Raw genomic sequence first — 22,825 nt, 5'->3', positions numbered from 1 at the left:
ATTTATAATAATCCAATCAAAACTTCAAATACATTCTTCATGAACACATTAACTTCACTGAGCATTTTATCCTTCTATTAAAGAGCATTCCCTTCTTTAATGGAATAGATAAAAACAAACTATTCAAATAAACCCTATTTTCCAATTTCCATGATGAAATTAAATAACCTTACTATTGGAGGGAACAAATTTAATAAGTTAAGTCCCACAAATGCTTTTCACTATTTATTTACATGTCTTCCCTACCTCAGGGAAGAGTCTATGATTCATTCACTGGTATTCTGTACATTGCATATAACAGGTACTCAATAAATGTTATAAATAAGTACTATTTTTAAGTGTTTTGGATTTAAAACTTATTGATCAAAATGCCACCAGTATTTAAAGTACAACTCATTAACAAACACGAACTGGCAAACCTTTGAGAACAGTTTCTCAAAGTTCACAGACCTTGCTGAGGGCTTCGCTTCTCTTCGTTTGCCTTAATTTACATACATACCAAGGATTAGTTAACCATTTCTTCTAGCAATCTTTAGTTTTCCCTTAGTTTACAACAGATCACAAAAGGTAATAAAGAAATTGAACATAATAAATTACAAATGGAAAAAGAAAGAGGACAATGTTTCTACAAACAGTACATCGACAAATCAGGGTCATTTCACTTAACAATAGCTCTAGAGTAAATCATTAACAAAAAAGAGGGAAGGCAGAAACGTAGTGCATAATATTTATGGAAACTATGTTAGATTCCATTTACTGAGGCAGGGACATGATTAACAGTTTAGAAAATTACATCATGAAACTGAAACTGAGGTGCTGAAGGATTATGTTTCAATTACCTGGAAAACCCCATTAATTCAGAAGATAGCAAGTCCATAGTCTTGATGAATAAGGAATATTAATAATACCAAGAATAAAGATGAATCATAAATCATCAAATATACTTAGTTCAATTCATCCTTCTTAACACTGTCAAGTTATTTTTCTAAAAGGCACATATTCAGTCAAATTGCTACCTTTTGTGCTTAAAATTTTCTAGTAGCTTCCTGTTGCAAACAAGATAAAAAGTCTAAAGCCCTCAACAATATTTAGCCTCAATTTAAATTTCCATCTTTCTTTTCCCATTACCTTTATTTTAGCTACAATGCTCTTGGCACAATTTTTCGATAGCATAAATTTCATGCCTCCATTTTCCTTATAAACCCTTTGCTGAAATGTCCTTCCCTGACTCTCCATTTACAAAAGTCCTATCGATTTTTCTGATTAAAAAAAGGAGAAAGTGTTAACTATATATCCTGTAGTTATGAGTATCATTAACTCTCTCTGCCCTTAAAGCAACATTTAAATCCATTTACTTTCTTTTGCTTTACGTATCTCATGAAATATTATAAACTAGTTGATACTGTTCTAGATGAGTAGTTTAAACCTTCCTCAATGGCAAAACTATGTGCCAGTGATCACACTTGACAATAAATGGCTTTTTAAAAAAGCCTCTTAAGTGTAACTTGGAGGAAACAAACTCCATCTAATCTTCTATTCTCACCATTCTCACATACCCCATGCAGCCAAAACTCACCTTGAGCATAAGTCAGTGCAGTCTGAAAGAAGGCAGTATCTATTCTCCAACCACCCATTTATTTCCTCCTTTCCATTCTCTCCTTCCTGCTTCAATTACAATGATGAGTAAGACAGACTAGATTACTCAGTACTTATTATCTAGTTGAGACTAGCTATGCACTGGAGGAATCTGTACCTAAATAATTATAATATTTTTAAATAACTAGCTTGGAAGTAAATGCAATGAATATATTTTAAAGCCAAGATCTAAGAAAGCTAGCTTTCAGAAACAAATACTTTCTTTAGGTATATAACAAAGTGACTTATTTGGTTGTTATTTTCACCAGAGGAGTGGCTATTCAGCACTTCCACTTGCCCACACTGTAAAACTAGATGTTAAAGGATTAAACATATCCTGAAGCATGAAACAGGTCTCAATTCTTGAAATATCAGCATTTACCAAACTCCTACAAATTAGGCACAGATCTCTGAAATAGATCAAATCTATTTTGGCAGCACCATTAAATGTTTCAGATCTCCATTTAGTATCAATTAAATATTAACAAATTTCAACTTTTGGAACCAACTTTCATTGAAAACTTTTCCTACTGCTAGTCCCTAAAACAGATGGACTGGGAAAAAACAAACAAACAAACCTCACCCTCTTGACTCATCTTGTGACTCAGATACTCTTTTTCACATGTTTTGCCAAGTTGAAACTCATGTTATTTTTCTTTTTGTAATGATAATTTTAGGAGTACTCTCTTAATACTTGAAAAAACCTGTATTTTCAATTTAAATTACACAAAATGTTATAATAATCTCATCAAATCACATATATATTGTCTAAAATCTAAGAGATTAAAAACGTAGATCTTTGAGGTTATGATATATAAGTAGTTATTAATGAGGAATTCATGAATTATTTACATAGAAGACACCAAAGTAAACTGCTGAGACCTTACCTGCCCTGAGTATTTTTAGGGATAAATGTGAAATCCGGATGGTTACTCATTTTAACAAGTGATTTCAAGAATCTTATTAATATTACTACATAAAACAATTAGGAATTAGTCTTTAGAGAGCTCACGTTGCTATGGTAAATTTTAATAAATATTTTCAACTGGACATATTAACACTAGAGCAATATAATATTAACAGAGATAGAAGGTTGAATAGTCAGGCTGAATATTCATTCATTACCCTCTCAGATTAACAAATATAAAATCTGCCTTTATTACATTTTTTTTTCTCATTTAGAAGAAAGGAATATAAGATATTCCAAAATAGTAGAGATCTAGTCTCTGGCTCTTAAAGCACTGTTATTACTACATTCATACCAAGCTACTACTTCATTGTTAGTATTAAAAGTAAAAACAAATCGAAGTCTAAACTCTTTTAGGTTATTTTGAGGTTTCTCCGATCCAAACAAAAAATAAATAAGCAGAATGGTAGAAAATAAACTTTCCTCAAATTTTAGCCAATTCTCAATAACTGCTTAGTAGTAAACAGCAACAAGACTACCACTCCTTCAAGAAATTCTTTCAACAGCCGCTTTATAAATAATTTATTACCTATTACTCTATTAATGATTTAACAACAAAAATAAAATAAAGCGAGTCTTTTCAAATCCTTCTAGCAATAATATTTTGAAAGAAACAACTAAATGTAATGGGGGGAACGTATTTAGAATCCTGGAAAGGAAAAAAAAAATTCAAAGGTCATCGGCAGTTTTTTCACTAAAATATGCAGTTTAATAGTACTAATGTTATGTTCTTGATTTTGGTAATTGCACTATGATTCTGTGAGGTGTTGACATCAGAGAAAGTTGGGTGACAGATATTTGAGAACTATTATTTAATTTTTTTGGTAATTTCTCCTTAGTTTTCTCCAATTTGTGACAGCTCTTAATTCTTCCCATCTTTCAAGACCTTGAAAATTTTGACCCAGTATTTTGTAAAATTTCTCTCAGTTTGAGCTTGCTGATGTTTTCTCATGGTTAGAATGGATTTGGGCATTTGGGACAAGAATATCTTAGAAATCATGATGTGTCCTCAGTGCATCATATCAATGTGTTTCTGACATCAACATGTTTTTTTACTGGTGATGTTAACTTTGATCACTTGGCTAACGTAGTATAATGTAGAAGTCAGACTTCTCCACTATAAATCTATCTTTCCCTTTGTATTAAAAACTGACGGCGGGGGGTGGGGGGGAAGCGGGATACTCTGAGACTACGCAAATATCCTACTTCTAAAACTCTGACCTAATTTTAGCATCCACTAGTTGGTCTTGTCAGCAAGATTTCATTACTGTATTTGACTAATGATTTTCTTTTTCTGTCTTCCCTTCCACATTGATGGAATGCTCCTGTTTTAAAAACAAAAAACTGTCCCTTCTCCCCATTTATTTCTTTATTCAATTATTCATATCAGCATGAATTCATGAATATTTATTCTATGGGTTAAAATCAAATTAATATCATTATTATTAGTAAAATTGCTCCAGCTTGGATCTTTAAGTAGTACCTTTCAACAACACCCATTTTGAGCACTTCCTTAATTTCTGGCACCATAAAATGTGCCAGTAAACATAATATTTCTAAATCTACATAATATTCCTGAGTATATATAATATTTCTTTTAAAAAATTCCCCTATCTCTTTTGTATGACAGGATATTTAGAACTATAATTTAGAAAGAAAACTATTAGGAAACACTCTAATAAGGGACCTCAGAATCTACTTTAGAGGTATTCTGGAAAGCCATCAGACATGACAAAATTACCTATGGAGATACATGCATTAAGTAACTTGTAATGAACACCACAAGTATAAAGCTTAACAGAAGCTACTGGGTAGTTTTTCAACATAAAGATTAATTTAAAAGTCTTAAAGTCTCTTGTAAACTTATCTTAGAAAAATAATGACTATATTTTCATGTTACCCCAAATAAGAATTTAAAACCACCAGGGGGCGCAGGAGAGACAGTCACAAATAAAACCTTCATAAACAGCTTCCAAAAAACCCAAATTTTATATCAACCTTGTATACAGACTAGCAGTTTAATATTTATACTTTGCACAGAATAGTCTGACAACAGAACAAAGCAAAGAAATCACCCTACCAATATTATGAGAGAATCAAAAAAGCATATTATGGAATATGGACACAGTCACCTTCATTTGTGTGTGTGTTTTTTGTTTTTTTTTTTTTTTTTTTTTTTACAAATGAAAAACTTTCATCTACTTAAAAGGTTTATACTTTGTGATCTAGGTCAGGGGTACATCATGATTTTCTAATGAAAGAGGCGATGCGCACTTTTAGTGTTTCTAGATTATAATTCTTATATACTTTAAAAATTATTAGTCAAATATGCAAAAACTAGACATCAGCACCAACAAAAGAATCAAGTTGTAATCATGATGCTAAAAAGAAATTATACGTCAACTTTGAGAAATAACTAACATTCTAAAAATGTATTAAATACACAGTTCTATAGGCTTTGACAAATGTGTACACCAACGTAAGCATCACTACGATTAAAAAAAAAAAAAAAAGGCACATTTCCAAAAAAAAAAATTTTTTTCCCATTATCCCAAAACATCACCCTGGGTCCTTTGCAGTCCATCACCCACTTTGCTCCCCAGGAACCCAGGCAACCACTGTTCTTTCTATAACTAAATTCTGCCTAAAATTTAATGTAGTATGTACCTTATGGCTACTTTTTCTCATCATGTTTTTGACATTAATCCAAATTGTTTCATGTTAGTAGTTTGTTCCTTTTTATTGCAGTCATATAGTCCACTGAATGGATATGCCATAATTTGTTTATAAGTTCATCTGTAATAGACATAACTGTTTTCTGTTTGGGACAATCAGGAATAAAGCTGCTAAGAATATTCACGTATGTCTTCTTGTAAACAAAAGTTTTCTAGGAACCGCTGGATCATAAGGTAAGCATATACTTAACTTAGAAACTCAAAGTTTCCCAAAATAATGTACCATTTTATACTCCCATCAGCAATATATGAGAATTCCAGGAGCTCCACATCCTTGGCAACACATGGTGTTATCAAGTCTTTTTAAGTTTAGCTATTCTAGTGAATGGTAGGCAGTATATGATTATAGTTTTAATCTGCATTTCTCTGAGGATTAATGATCTTGAACATCTTTTTCATTTGATTATTGGCAATTCATATATCTTCTTTTGTGAAATCACTGCTCAAATCATTTACACTTTTTAAAATTGGGTTGTCTTAAAAAGTTCTGTGATTCTCTCTGTACACTAATTCATGCAAGTCTTTCATCAGGTGTAGATATTTCAAGTTATTTTCTCAGTCTATAAACTGCTTTTTTTAGGTGTCATTTAAAAAGATCGAAAACTTTCCATTTTAATGAAATCCTTTTTTTTTTTTTTCCTTTTATGATTCGTATTTTATGTGTACTAAAAATCTTTGCCTATCCTGGTTGTAAAGATTTTTCTCTTATGTATTCTTCTAAAAGTTCCTGAATTCTAGCTTTTATGTTTAAATCTATGATACATTATTTTTTATATATGGTATAAATAAGGATAAAGATAAATTTTATTCCACATAGAAATATAGCTATTTTGTTGCACGCTTCTGTCAAAAATCAATCAACTATACAAATTAACATGTCGTACACCTTAAATTTATACAATGTTATATAGCAAATATATTTCAATTAAAAATCAATTACATACACAACACACACACCCCCCTTCTACTTTGATTTATCTATCTTATGCCAATATCAGTTTTGTGTTCTATAGTAAATCTTTAAATTAGGGAGCACTGTCCTCACATTTTGCTGTTCTTTTTCAAAATTGTTCTGGCTCTTCTAAGACCTGTGCATTTCCACATGGATTAACAGTTTGGTAATTTTTATAAAAAGCCTATTGTGAGTATGATTGGGACTGTTTTGAATCTATACATCAATCTGAGAACTGATGATACCTTAACAGTATCAGGTATTCCAATCTATGAATGTGGTAGCTCTCTCCATTTATTTAGGTCTTAAGTTTCTCTCAGTGATGTTTTATAGTACATTGCATACAGATCTTACATATATTTGGTTAATTTTATACTTGAATATTTCATGTTTTTATTCTACTATAAATGGTATTTCTGTCCATTTCACTTTTTAATTGTTCACTGCAATTATATAGAAATTCCATTGATTATTGCAGATTGTCCTTGTATCCTACAATCTTGCTAAATTCACTTATTCTAATAACTTAGGATTTGCTATATACAAAACCATGTCATCTAAGAATAAAGATTTTACTCTTGTCTTTCCAATCAGAATGTATTTTACTACCTTTTCTGGACTTAATCTACTGACTAGAACTTCTAGTACAATTATGACTGCAACTGCTCAAAAACTACGCTTTTCCCCCAATCTTAGGTGGAAAGCATTCAGTCTTTCATCGTTAAGTAGGTTTTTTCGTAGGTACTCTTTTTATCAGGTTGAGGAAGTTCCCGTCTACTCCTAATTTGCTAACAGTATTTATCACAAATGGGTACTAAATTTTGTCAAACACTTTCTTACATCCATTGAGAAGATTTGAGTTTTTTTCTCTTTTATTCTGTCGATAGAGTGAATTACATTAATTGCTTTTTTTAGTTAAAAATCATACTCCTGAGATAAATTTCACATGGTCATGTTTTATTTTCCTTTTTGAATATTGCTGGATTTGACTTACAAAAATTTAAGTAAGCATTTTTGCACATATGTTCATGATCAATATTGGTTTACAGTTTCCTATAAATGTCTTTGGTACTGTTATCAGTATAATGCTAGCTTCTATTTTCTGAAGGAATCTGGATTATGATTGGTATATTTTTTCATTAAATGTTTGGTAGAATTTACCAGTAAAGCTATCTGGAGTTTTCACTGTGGAAACATTTTAAAACAAGAATTCAATATCATTAATAGATATGATGCTATTAACATTTTCTATTTCTTTTTGTGGTTTTAGATATTTGTTTTTCAAGGAATTTGCCCGTGTAATCTAAGATATAGAATTTATTGGCATAAAATTGTTCATAATATTCTCTTATTATCCTTTTAACATCTGTAGGATCTGTAGTGATTTCAGTTGTCATTACTAATATTAGTAATTGTATTTTCTTTCTTCTAGAATGTTTCTTCAAAATTGAGTATGATATACCACTAACTTCTTCCTACTTTATATAAAAAATATGGCCAAAAATGACCCACCACACCAGAACTCACTCAGGCAAATGAATGCTGTTCAAAGATGTTACCAAAGAAGCTATACACTTGTAACAACCCTAAAAAATACATTCTTAGAGTTATTGTCAGAGCACATTAACTTTGCCAGAGACAAGAATTATGAATCTAGTTAATACCCAGAGCACTAGTCTGTAACTACTCTACCTTGACCATATTTCAGAGATAGTTTAAGCAGTGATAGAAATGGTAGTTATCAAATCCAGAAGACCACTACAGTCTATAACAGGGTTCAGCAAACTTACTCTGTAAGAGGCCAGATAGCCTGTCTATATTTTAGGCTTTGTGGACCATCCAGTCTCTGTTGCAACTACTGAACTCTGTCATTGTAGCCCGAAAACAGCCACATGTAAACAAATGGGCATGACTGCGTTCCAATAAAACTTTAACAGAAACTGCCAACAGGCAGTAGTTTACCAACCCCTGGTCTATGGAGTCATATAATTAGGTCTGGTTTTCGTTACAATTCTAACAATATGCTGGATGCAACATTTAATCTTTATGGTTAAAATAGAAACAAACACCTACATCTGATAATTACATAAGAAATTAATAAAGGAAAGCCTGGGAAGAAATTGTAGAATAAAATGTAAATGGTAGTTAGGATGGCAGAATTATGGGTAATTGGTCATAGAGTATCACTATTTAAAAAACCATAAAAGTTACAAAATTGAATATTAAATGGATTAATAAACAAGTAATTTCAGCTGATAGTAACTGCTATAAGGAATAAACAGGGTACTACCCATAATAGAGAGAGTCTGAGGAGAGCAGAGAGAAACAGAAAACATCTCGGAAAAGGTGATGTTTATGCTGAGTTGAAATAGGTGATACAAGAGCATTCTACCCAGAGCTCATAAGCAAGCAAAGACGTTGAGGAGAATAAAAGAAATTGACAAGTGTTTTGGGAAAAGAAAGGAGATTAATGAAACATAATGAGCAACTGGGAAAATGGTTTTAATATAACAAAAAGGAAGTGGCACCTCACTGCAAAACAGGACAAACTTCATCAAATAGAGGTGGAAAGAGCAAGGAAGTTCAGAATGGCTTCTGAACTTCTGAACAATGGGAGTTCTGGGACCTCACGATGGTATCTAAATTTACCAAATGTCCTTATTCCAATTCTCAGGATCTCCCTCTATCCCAGTCATTGTCCCTCCATACAATAGACCCTATGATTTTTATTAAGCTCCTTGGTCCTCTGACTGATCCTTGAGTCAAGAATTTCTAAGACTGTCATTTTTCATTTTTACCTTCTCCAGTACAGTCAGAAATATCCAGCCCACCCTCACTTCTTACACACCTCATCCTCCCCAGAAAGATCTTTTGCAATAGCTACTTGGTCTACCAAAGTTTTGCCTTCAATAAGTACTTTATTTTATATAACCACAAGATAAATAAGTTAACAGTTAGGTTAAGCCACTGAGATTTGAGGTCTGATTTGTAAATATAGCATACTGCAGACAGTAATAATAAACAGGTCTAGAAAAAATATTTCTCGATTCTGATAACTTAAGACTGACTGTAAGTTAAATTCACTACTCATTTTAAACAGTTAAGGGCTACTTTTGCTATATATAGAGTGTATGATATATGTGCATACATATACAGAGGTATGTAAATAAAAGAAATTCTTGATAACAAGAATATTTGACTTACAGTGTGAGCACATTTCCAAAGGATAACTTGCCTCATTTCCCTGGAGAGAAAAATAACAGTTGTTAGTCACAAAATTGGCACAATTTTCTATAAAAGGTTAACTTTATATATTTTGAGTCATAAAACACAGGGAAATAAGCCATAAACTAATATATCTAGATCTACAAATTTATTTTTGAGAAGAAAAAATTATGCAATATGATAGAGCTCTTGAATCGAACAGGCCTGAGCTGTGTCTCTGCCACTTAAGACTTACACAAATATTTGATTAAAATTTATTTTAAATGTTTTTAATACCCTAAAACATGTTATATACTAAATTTTAACACACTAGTGACTGTCAATACTCTAATGTGTCTTGAACTCATTATGGAGTAGAGTTCATAATAGAGCTTCTCCTGCCTTCCCTAATTGAAGAGTTTCCTGAAACTGCAAAGCAAAAGCCTGTTACCATTTAGGCCTGCACTGTAACATAATTTTCTATATGCTGTACAACTGAAATAAGAAAAATATTAATAGGGAGGTGGGTCTAATGTCAGACAGCCAATTCAAATTTTTCTTTTCATGGGAAGTCCTATCTCATGGATAGACTCTAAGTTAATATATCTGAACTCCTAATTTATAAAAAATATAAAACCAACTGTTTTGTATATCAAGATTCCACATGAAATTTATTTAAGGAAAAAAAATTCTCTAGGAAACTAAAGACCTGGACCAATGTTATATTTAACGAATCCTGATAACTCAGCCCAGGGAGGTCAAGTACCTAGTAGAAGATCACACTGTTTGATGAGTAATGGAACCAGGATTAGTTTTAAATCTAAAACAGTCAAAATCCCAAGTATAACAGATTCATATGAGATAAAAATCATGAAGATCTTTTAAAAAGTCCATGGAATTTAAAATAATGTAAACTGAGTTTTTAAAGTTCAGTGATAAAATTGAGTACCATGCATCCTATACTCCATTTATCTAATCTTGACAATTAGTGTATAAAAGGACTAACATTAAATATACTTTTTACATCCTAGGAAGTTATTGAATACACCTGAAAAATCATTTTAGTCTGGCTGACTAGCTTTTAAATTACTAAAGTATCTCTTATTCTATGTAAACTTAAGGTCTAAGAAAGGTTTATCAGTAAATTAGCATCTTCAACTCTTATTATGTTGTCAAGAGTCTTATCTTTGAAAATTATAGCAGATAACTGCAATTTCCCAGAACTGGTTATTTAACTCTATTTAACTCTAGGTCACTTTAAATATCAAATATAAATTAAAGATAGAATAGCAAACATTAATAAAACTTGGAATTACTGATGAGCAGAGATGGAGTTCTGCTTATTTTGCACCTTTAATTGATCATAAGAGTCTTATCATGATTCCTAACTTTTACCATCTTATATATTCATGCCTAAATTTTTAAAATACACTTTTAAAAAACCTTATTCTATTCTAACTTAAAATTAAGTATGTTTCTTGCAAGGCTCTAAAGAAAGATTATAATGATACTCTTTGAATTATTATGAATTTTTTAATGATTAATATAATTGTATTACAAGTGAGGGCAAAAGGGTTATATGGTAATTTCAGGGAGGACTCTGAAACCAGGTCCGTGTTTTTCCAGCCCACAGACCTTTACAGTGTTATCAACTCTTTATAAAGCATACAATCCAACCTCTACTTATACCACTCCCTGCTAGCCGGCATCCAGTAAGATCCAAGGACCATTCTCCATCAACACCAAATGCCTCATCTCTTTCCTGTGCTTAGAATCCATATAGCAAAAAGGTTATTTCAACCTCAACCTGTCTAATTTTATACCCAGCAAAAATATCTTTCAAATATTAAGGCAAAATGCTTTTTCCAGGTAACTAAAAACTAAGAGAATTAAGCTCCAGTACATATGCACTACAAGAAAGGTCAAAAGAAATTCTTCAGGCAGAAAAATGATACTAGATGAAAATTTGGATCTAGATCAAAGAATGAAGATTACCAGAAATGATAAATATGTAGGTAAATATACAAGACATTTTTCTCATTTTTAAAGGTCTTTAAAAATAACTATTTAACACATAGTAACAATGTATTTTTTATGAAATATATATAATGTGTAGATTCTATATGACAACAGCAGCACAAATGTGAGACAGAAAAATGGATGTAGAGTGTCAAGATCTTACACTATGAGAGAAACATTACAATGTTATTTAAAAGAACATGAAGAGCTAGAGGTTGAATCAATCACCGATAGCCAATGATTTAATCAATCATGCCTATGTAATGAAGCCTCCATAAAAACCCAAAAGGACAAGGTTCTAAGAACTTCTGGGTTGGTGAACACGTGGAAATGAAGGGAAAGTGGAAAGCCTAGAGAGGGCATGGAAGCTCCTCATACATTGTAACTTGGCCTAAGTGTCTCTTCCATCTGGCTGTTCCTGAGTTACATCTTTTATAATAAACCAGTTATCTAGTTAAGTAAAATGTTTCTCAGTTCTGTGAGTCGCTCTAGCAAATTAATCAAACCCAAGGAGGATGTCCCTGGAACCTCCAATCTATAGCCAGTTGAACATCTACAACTCCAGGTGACAACCTGAACTTGCAATTGGCATGGGGGGCGGGGGCGGGGTAGTACTGTAGGACTGAGGAGCCCTTAACCTGTGGAATCTGGTGCTCTCTGGATAGATAGTGTCAGAATTGAGTTGAATTGTAGGACATCCAGCTGGTGTCCCAGAATTGTGTGGATTGTAAGGGAAAACCACACACAAACATAGTAATTGAGTCCCAGAAGTCATATATACATATAAAAAATAGCAGGGCTTCAAAATAAACTAAAGCAGACAGAGAGCTGAAAGGAAAAGGCAATCATGTGAGATTTTAACATTTCTCTCACAGTAACTGAAAGAAAACAAGGAGATCAAAAAAATTCAGCAAAGAAAGATCCTAACACACTACCAACCAACACGTCCCAGAACAGAAGATTATTTTCCAAATCATACGAAACGCTAAAAAGACATTTTTCTGAGCCTCAAAAAAAGTCTCAATAAGAAAAGAAAGGGGTAACGCAATGAATCACCATGCTGCCAGCCCCAGAACAGACTAGGCTTCCATCCTCCCCAGCAAGTCCGGGAATCACAAAGTCTCATTCCTCCAGATGGAGGGGTGAGGAGGAAATGGAGGAGGAACTGGTTTCGCCTTCATTCATGCCTACTGATTGTATTGGGGCTGGAGTGAGTTAGCGGGGTGTGTGAGGGAGGGGTCTGAGTGGATGTGTGTCGCTCTGTGTATGGGATTCCAATTTGGAGAATGTTTTACATAAAGTGCATACCTAGCCAAGTCTATTTCCTTCACTATCTGCCTCTTTCTCAGAAATACAGTGTCCATTCCTTCACAATTCCCGCCCCCCCACACAAAAAAGTATGAATAAACTTAAAAGGTTTGAAATAACACAGAATAAATTTTCTTATTACAATGAAATTAAACTAGAAAGATATTTGGAAATACCCAAGTATTTGGACATCAAACAACACAATTCTAGTAACCCTAAGTCACAGAGGAAATGATAAGAAATCAGAAAATATTTTGAACTGAGTGAAAACAGAACCTATCAGAATTTATGAGATGCAGGTAAGTAGTCTTTTAAACCCAAAGCAAGGGGAGAAAAAGGACAAACAGAAAGATAAATCAATAAAACCAAAAACTTAAAAGAAAAATAAATTTTGTAACTTAGAAGAAACGGACAAGTTTCTTGAAAGATAGATTCTACCATAATTGACTCAAGAAAAAAAGGGAAAGTTGAACACCTCTATAGCTGTTAAACTGAATTCGAGTTAAAAACCTTCCCACAAAGACCTGGGATCATTTCTGTCATATATTTGCAGTCCAAAACCATGCTAATCCTACACAAATCCCTTCAGAAAACAAAAGGGGAGAGAATAGTTCTTAACTTATTTTATGAGGGCAGCATTACCCTGGTACCAAAATCAGATGACAGCACAAAAAAGAAAATTATACTCCAACAATGCTTCATGACCATGAATGCAAAATTCCTTAAAAATATCTGAGCAAATCTAGAAAATTTTTAAAGACTAAAACATCATAACTAGCTGAGGATTAATTATCCCAGCAACACAAGGCTGGTTTAATATGCAAAATCAATATGATTCACTATACTTACTAAAAAAGAAAAACATATGGTCATCTTAACAGATACAGTAAGAGTATGTGACAAATTTCAACATGCATCAAGATAAAATAAGAACAATTCAACAAACTAAAGATCATCCTCAATCTATAAAAGCTATCTACAACAAGCCTGCAGCTAACATCATACTTAATATGGTGAAAGACTGAATGCCTTCTAAGATCAGGAACAAGATAAAGATATCTGCACCAGTAGACTAAGGCAAAGCAGAAGAAATAAAAGGCACATAGATTGGAAAGAGGAAGTTAAACTGCCTTTACTTGCTGGTGACATGACTGTGTATATATACAAATCTAAACACACTACAAAAAAGCTATGAGAACTAATGAATGAAGCAAGGCCACAGGATACAAGACCAATATACAAAAAACAAATGTATGTCTACATTCTAAAAGCAATTCTAGAAAAGGATATTAAAAAACCTTCCATTCAGAAAATTATCAAAAATACAAAATGGTAAAGTTTGTAAAATATGTGCAAAGATTGTACAGTGAAGACTATGTAACACAGCTGAGAGAAATTAAAGATGATCTAAAAAACTAGCTATATCATGTTCATAGATCAGAAGACTAGTTAAGATGGCAATTCTCCCCCTACTGATCTACAGATAGAAAACAATCCCAATCAAAATCAATAAACCATTTCTAAAACCTACATGAAATGCAAAGGACTTAAGTAGCCAAAAATCTGAAAAACGTTGAAAGACTTACACTGTCTGACTTAAATTATTCTCCTCTTCTCCCCTCCCTTCCCCCTCTCTCTTACACACACACACACACACACACACACACACACACACACACACACACAGCTAAATGATTTTTGACAAAGATGTCCAAGTAATTCAATGGGGAAAAAAATCTATGCAACAAATGATGCTAAAACAAAAGATTATCAATATGAAAAAAAAGAAAGATCTGAATAGACAACAGATATATATGAAAAATGTTTCATATCATTAGACATTACAGAAATCCAAGTTAAACTACAATGAGATACCATGGCTAAAATTTTAAACCTAATGTGAGGTGTTGCTGAAAACGTAGAACAAATAAAGAGTTATGTGCTGGGCAGAATTCTAAGACAGCCCTCTGAAACGTCTGGCCTCTGGTACATATCTCCCAGGTAGTCAAACAATAACCTAGGTACTGCTGCAAAGAGATTTTGTGTATGTCCTTAAGGTTCCAAATCAGTTGACCTTATGATAAGATTATTCAGGTAGGTCTGCTGTAATCACAAGAGCCTTTTGTGAGAGAAGTCAGAGATGCAAAGCACTAGAAGAATTCAACATAAAGGAGATGGAGTGGACCATGTGCCACTCAATGCAGGCAGTCTTCTAGGAGCAGCTGAGTGTGGCCTCCAGCTAACAGTGAACAAGGAAACAAAGACCTCAATCCTACAAAAGTAACAAAACTGAATTTTGCCATCAAAAAGAGCTTGGCAACAGAATCTTACTCAGAATCTCCAGATGAGAATTCAGTCTGGCTGACACCTGGATTTCAGCTTGGTAACACCCTGAAGGGAACCTGTGCTGAACTCTGACCTGTAGAACTATGAAATAATAGGTGCTGTTTATAAGCCACTACGTTTATGGTAATTTCTTACACAGCAATAGAAAACTAGCACCCAGATGTATACGTGGCTAAAATTAAAACACTGACATACCAAGTGTTAGTGAAGATGTGGAGCACCTGAAATTTTTATATATTGCTCGTGGGAACTCAAAATGGTACAGGCATTTTGGAAAAAAGTTTGGTGGATTCTTAATATTAACATAATATTCAGAAATGAAAATATGTCCACACAAAGATTTCTACACATAGAGAAGCTTTACTGTTAACAGCCCAAAAAAGAAACATTCTAAATGTCCATCAACTGTCAAATGGATAAACAAACTGTAGGGTATCCAGACATGGAGTGCTACTCAGTAATGAATAGAGAAGACTACTCATACAACATAAATGAATCTCAAAGCAATACGCTAGGTGAAAAGACCAGATATGAAAGGTTACACACTACATGAATGCATTTATATAAGCTAGAAAAGGCAAACTACAGTTAATGAAATATCACCAGTTGCCAGGAGTGGGGGTGCAGCATGAATGCAAAGGAGTACCAGGTAACATTTTAGGGTCACAAATGTTCTACATCTTAATTATGGTACTGCTTTTCAAGTTATATATATATATATTTGTCAAGACACATTAGTTGTACACTTAAAACTGGTTAATTTTACTATATTTAAGTTATATCTCAATAACTTTGATTTTTAAAACTTGATAGCAAGTCTCAGGTACAACAGAATTGCTTTATAACACACAAGTCTTTAGTTAAGATAAAAATCTCATCACTTTCTTTAAAATACTGTAGTTTCCTGTCATACTATTAATTGAAAAACATGATTATTTTTACAAGATATATATGCATTTCAAGGTAGCAAATTACATATTTTTTAGATTAATCTTGTAGTATCATGAGAAACCAGAAAGTGGAGTAATTGTGACCCTTATAATTTTTTCATTCCTTACTTAGTTCCTTTAAATTTTAAACTCCATGAAGGCAGCAATTATCATATTATCTTGATATGCTTTGCCAGATTTAATGTCCTAAGAATTTTACAGGTGCATATAAAAATGTATACAGACTTAAGGAACTTGGTTTAAGTGGCATTTTAAACATCAATGTGTTAAAGAATGTGGCTAGATTAAGGACACACTAGCAGACACAATAAATTCTTAAAAGTCCAGTAAAGAACTTTTAGATTTTCACTTTCCTTGACACTCATTTTTCATAACAAGTACCTATTTAAGCATTTGGGTCTACATATACTTTAAATAAGCAAGCAGTACTCTAACAATGAAGTAATATGTACAGTTCACAAGGAGAGTCTATAACCAAATAAGACAATGTTGTCCCCTCTTAAAGTCTACTCAGCAAAGACAAATATCTATTCTGACAGCATGCCCTTTGAAAATATTCTAAACTTTACAGTATGCACCTATAAAATTCATATTTATTCTCACATCTTGACACTCTAAGATCAAAGTAACTCTAAACAAAATGAGATAAGAGATCCAAAAATATTTTCCTCATTGCTTTGCCAGAAAATTTCTTTAGAAAACATTTTCCTATTCCTGATTTAATGTGTACCAAACCAGTAATCATATAATAAAAACTTTAAAACACTGAACAATACGGACTTAAGAGATCCCAATGGCTTTACCTGTTGATAAAGCTTGCTAACTTCCCACAATTAACGCAATTATAACGAAATCAATTTTTTTCCTAGAGTAAAATCACTGACCATCGTAATAACTATTCTCAAACAGATATTCCTTATACTTAAAAGTATGAAACAGAGTATGAAACTGTGAATAGGTGAATTTGGGGGAAAAGAAATGCAAAGATCAAGGAAAGGAGAAGGAGATTAAAAAAAAAAATGGCTATTATCAGTAGCCTTAAAAGGCAGCAGTCTCCAACCTTTTTGGCACCAGAGACCAGTGCTCCAATGAGAATCTAATACCTAATGATTTGAAGTGGAGGTGAGGCAGTGATGCTAGCGCTGGGGAGTGGCTGCAAATACAGATGAAGCTTCCCTTTAAGCCCGCCACTAACTTCCTGCTGTTGAGGCCCGGTTCATAACAGGCCACAAACAGGTACCAACTTGTTAGGGTTGGGGACCCTACCTTTAAAGGACAAGTCTTTATCAAACTGTGAGTCCACAAGTAAGTACCCTTCCCTCTAGGAACTCACTTCTTCATGGAGGAAATAAGAAAGACTAGGTGAGTTTAAGAGGCCGTTCTAGCTGTATTAGATTTTTTGACTACTAATAAAGATGCTAGACATTTCAATATGGAAGAAAGAAGGGGAGAAATGGAGAGAGAAAAAAGAATGTCAAGAAACTCCTTAAAAGCAATCTGTTGGTCCAAGAGACAAAAAGTTCCCAGTGTATGCTTAATTTTTTATTATTTTCTTTTGTAGGCCAGTACAACAGTATAAGGAAAAGGCAATAAATCTCACAAGTATAAGCTGTTGGCAATATAAATCAAACATGGCCTAAGTTATAGCAACCAATTTGGCACAAGGGATTTTGTGAATTCCCTATAAAAATTAGTTATAATGCTATCACATGATGGGAATATTCATCAAGATAGTATATCCCTGTTAAACAGTGACTAGTTTTCCAACAGAAGTAAAAAACATATCTGTGTTTGTCAAATGATTTTAGGGAAAAACCTAAACAGTTCTAGCCTGATAAATGCTATCAAAATTATACTCTTGCTTGAATTCACCTAGCAAATGTGTGAAGATATATAATATGCTATTTTGAAGATCTTATTGCTTAATGAGGCCTGATATAATGATACCTATCACTCAATTTTACAGTTTAAAACTTACCTCCTTTTAAGTAACGCCTAATCTAACCAATCCTATTTTTTCTCTATTACCTAATATTAACCATAATTTTTATGTCTACCCTGTATTCTGCAATCTTATTGGACTCATTGATTAGTTCTAATTTTTTCTGTACCTTTCTCAGGATGTTCTATGTAGACAATGATGTCATCTGAAAAACGGGAACAATTTTTCTTCTTTTCCAACCTGTATACCTTTCACATTCTTTTCTTGCCTTATTGCACTGCTGTAACTTTCAGCACTGTGTTGGAAAAGTGTTGAGAGCAGATTATCTTTGCCTTGTTACTGATTTTATGGAGAAAGTTCTTCCCATTAAGTTAGCTGTTGGTTTTTATAGATGTTCCTTATCCAACTGGGCTAGTTTTTTTCTGTATATCTGTTGTTCTGTTTTTTTAATGAGTGGGTTTTGAATTTTATCAAGTGCTTTTTCTCCATCAACTGATGTGATCATGTGATTGTTCTTCTTTAGCATATTAATATAGCAGATTATTTATATTAATTGAATTTCAAATAGTGAGCCAGCCCTTCATCCTTGCAAAGAATAATGCTTGGTCATGGTATACAGTATTTTTTTTTTTTAACAGATTAATTCTATGTTTATGTTTTGTTAAGGATTTCTGCATCTACACTGTACTGTCTTTTTAAAATTTTTGCTAGCAAGGCAATGGAGCTATTCAAATTATCTATTTCATACTGGGTAAGATATGGTAGTTCATATTTTTCAAGGAAGCAGTCCTTGAAAATTTTCTGTATAATTTATGAGTACAGAATTGTTCATAGTATTCCCTTTTTTTCATGTCTGCAGGGTCTGTCTATGTTGATACCTTTCATTTCATTCCCAATAATGGTAATTTCTTATTTCTTCTGTCTTGCTAGAGATGTGTCAACTCACTGACTTTCTGAAGAACCGGCTCTTAATTTCATTGATTTTCTCCACTGATGTACTGTTTTCAATGTTACTGATTCCTGCTTTCATCTTTATTTCCTTCCTTCTCCATGCTTTGGGTAAATTTTATTTTTTTAAGGTTCTTGAAGTAGAAGTTTAGATTACCAAACACTTTTCTCTTTCCTAACGTCATCTCCCTATCAGCACTTCTTTAGCTATGTCCCACAAATTTCAATAGGTTGTATTCTTATTTTCATTCAGTTCAAAATATTTATTGCCCTTGAGACTTCCTCTATGACCCATGAATTTAGAGGTGTGCTATTTAGTTTGTGTTCAGAAATTTTCCAGTTATATTTGTTACTGACTTCACGTTTATTCCACTGTGGTCAGAGAACACATTCTGAGTATTTCAACTGTTTTCAATTTGTTGAGGTTTGTTTTTACGGCCCAGTATGTAGCCTATTCGTATATGTTCTGTAGACACTTGAAAAGGTGATATATTCCAGTTGTTTAATGAAGTCCTAAAAATGTTAATATATACTATTGGTTAATTGTGTTTTTGAGTGCTTCTATATCCTTGCTGATTTTCTGCTTAGTTGTTCTGCCACTTGTTGAGAAACAAGTACTGAAGTCTCCAACTATAATTCTGGACTTGTCTATTTCTCTATTCAGTTCCATCCGTGTTTTGCTTCATATATTTTGCAGCTTTGACACAAACACCTTTAAGATTACTATGTCTTCTTGGTAGATTTATCCTTTCATCATTACATAATGGGCATTCGCTGTCTGGCAATTTTCTTTGCACTGACATCTACTTTATCTGATATTAATATATTCATTCGTGCTTTCTTAGGATTAATGTTTGCATGATACATCTTCCTTTTACTTTCAATCTGCCTATATTGTGTTTGTAGTTTCTTGTAGACATCACGAAGGTGGGTCATGTTTTTAATCTGCTGCCAATATCGGTATTTTAATTGGTATATTCAGACCATTTACACTTAATGTAATTGTGAGTGTATGTTAGGACTTACTGTGCCATTTTACTTTTTGTTTTCTGTTTGTTCTCTTTATCCTGCTTTCCTGTGGGTTTCTTGAACATTTCAGGAAATTTCATTTTGATTCATCTAGTGTTTTTAAGTTTATCTCTTTGTATAGCTTTCTTAGTGGTTGCTCTATGTACTACATTATATATACCTAACTTTTCACATAATACTGTCATTTTATCCTCACCAACTTACACCTGTCTTAAATATTTCTTCTATGTACCTTAAGAACCATAGCAAATGTTATAATTTTTGCTTAACTGTCAAACATAATTTAGAAAACTCAAAAGGAGAAAGTCTATTGTATTAACCCATACTTTCATACTTTGTATTGTTCTTTCCTCCTTCCTGATGTTCCAAGATTCCTTTTTCATTTCCCTTTTTTTCAAAACTTCCTTTAGCCATTCTTTTAAGGTATGTCTTCTAGTGACATATTCTCTTAATTTTCTTTCATCTGAGATTGTCTTGACTTCCCTTTCATTCCACAGGATGAAATAGGGTTTGAGGCTGACAGTTCTTTTCTTTCAGCACTTGAAAAATCTATCATTTGAACTATTTCTCTCATCTATATAAAGTATCATTTCCCTTATGCCAGTATATTTGTACTTTTTATAAACTTGACTTTGAGGTATCCTGGTATATTTCCATGGGATTACCGTGTTTAATGTTCACTCTGCTTCTTGAATCTGTAGGTTTTTATCTTTTGTCAAACTTGGGAAATTTTCAGCCACTATTTCCTTAAGAACATTTTAACCTTGCTCTCTTTCTTCCTCTCCTGGGAATCCAATGATACAAGTGTTAAGTCTTTTTTATAGTCCCACAGTTAGAGGAGGCTCTGTGGATTATTTTTTCAATCTATTTCCTTTGTTGTTCAGATTGGGTATTTTCTTTTGTTCTATCCGCCAGTTTACTGATTCTTCTGTCTTCTCTATTCTGCTGATGAGCTCACTCACTGAGCCACTGTATCAGTTATATTTTTCAGTTCTAAAATTACCATTCTTCTTTATATCTCCTATTTGCTGAGGTTTTTTATTTATTCATGTTTCATGTATGTCAGTTGTTTTTCACTAAAGTGACAAGTTCACTGTTCATTTTTGAGAATATGTCTGCCAAATAGTCAAGTGTGAATAACCAGATTTTGTCAGTTGTTCTCAAGCAGTTTTGGTGTTCTATGAAAAAGGCAGCTAGTTCAGCTTGCAAATCACCTAGGTACTTGTTTTTCTTCAAAACAACCATCTTAATTTAAGTATGCAGAAGTGGGGCTTTGTACATATATCATTTCATCACAAAGAATATTAAAGAGGCATGAACACAATGGTTAGATTTAATAAAATACTTCTTACTGCTTTACCAAGGATAGTCTTAAGTGAAACTGGTGTTCAACTGCATGGCAGTGAAGAAATATAATGACTAATGGTCCAGTACGGTGCCACTGTTTTAATTCACACTTAATTATCAGCAGTTTTACCAACCACTGCTTTTGCACCAACAGTGCAAATGTAAACACAGTGAATAAAACAAATAATTAATGCTACTATGAGAACAGTTTTGACCTTGTGAATTCTATGAGAAGGTGTTGGAACTCCCTGGTACCCATATACCACTCTGAAAACTGCTGATCTAATTTAAAGATCTGATTTAAATTTTACCAATAAAATCAACATTTAAAGAATCTGAAGAGAAATTTACCAGTGAAAAACAATCCAATACAATAGATTCAGTAGACCATGGATACAGTTATGTTATGGTTCTATAATAATATTCTATATTATTCTATAATACATAGATATATCTCGCTAGCATTCTTTATAGCAAAAAAATCCTGGATTATGTATTGGATTCAACTGTCATGTCTCTCTTTAGTGTACTTTAAATTGGAACAATTCTTCAGTCTGTTTATGCCTTTCATGTGACTTTTTAAAGGATACTGGTCAGTTATTTTGTAGACTGTCCCTCAACAGGTCTGCCTGATGATTAGATTCCTGCTTTCTCATGATTAGATTCAGATATACCCTTCTGGTAAACACCATAGATGTGTTCTTTCCAGATATCAGGAGGCAGATAATGTTGACTTTCCTCAATATCAGCAATGTTAACTTTGATCACTTAGTTAAGGTTCTTCCATTGTAAAGTTACTTTATTTAATAAGCATCTTGTTTTAAGTTATTTTTAGATTATGTAAATATTCAATTTACTCCTCAAACTTATAACCACTCATTTTAACATCCATTGATGATTCCTGTCTGAGTCAATTACATTATGATGACTCAGGAGATGGCCAGCCTCTAAGATGATCCCCATTCTCCTGGTATTCACATCCTTGTATAATCAATTCCCCTCCCTAGTATAACTGGCTTTTAAGCAACCGAATATGACAATATTAAGGGGAAATCACGTATGATTAGGTTTCAAAAGACTGACTTCTATTTTGCCAACAAAGTCTCTTTCTGTAGCTTTCTCAGTTTGCACACTTTAATGAAGCTCACAGAGCAAGAAACTGAGGGTAGCCTCCAGCCAATAGCCCGCAAGGAACTAAATGCCACCAATAATCAATGAGTGTGGAAATAGATCCTTCCCCAATCAAACCTTCTGATGAGACCTCAGACTCGAGGCTAACTTAATTTGTCTTTTGATTTCAACTCATGAAGCAGAGAATCCAGCTAAGCCCATTAAAATTATAAAATAATAAATGTGCCATTTTATGCTACTAAACTTATGGGTAATTTGTTACAGAGCAATTGGTTAACTGATACAATTGCTATATGGTAGTTTCTAATTCCA

The 22,825-nt window shown here is 33.0% G+C and overlaps 1 protein-coding gene across 1 annotated transcript in view; it reads right to left on the bottom strand.

Moving 5' to 3' along the window:
- The window catches only part of PPP3R1 (protein phosphatase 3 regulatory subunit B, alpha), a 52,478-nt gene that overhangs the window by 12,499 nt on the left and 17,154 nt on the right, over positions 1–22,825 (bottom strand). Inside the window, exon 2 of the mRNA XM_006909536.3 lies at positions 9,494–9,533. Within this exon, the coding sequence (XP_006909598.1) occupies positions 9,494–9,533 (40 nt within the window). The remainder of the gene's footprint in view (positions 1–9,493; positions 9,534–22,825) is intronic.

The sequence above is a fragment of the Pteropus alecto genome, unplaced genomic scaffold (genome assembly GCF_000325575.1).
Source record: "Pteropus alecto unplaced genomic scaffold, ASM32557v1 scaffold131, whole genome shotgun sequence".
In the NCBI taxonomy this organism is placed as follows: domain Eukaryota; kingdom Metazoa; phylum Chordata; class Mammalia; order Chiroptera; family Pteropodidae; genus Pteropus; species Pteropus alecto.
The sequence above is the reverse complement of the archived record's forward strand: the minus strand, read 5'-3'. Positions and strand labels throughout refer to the sequence as shown.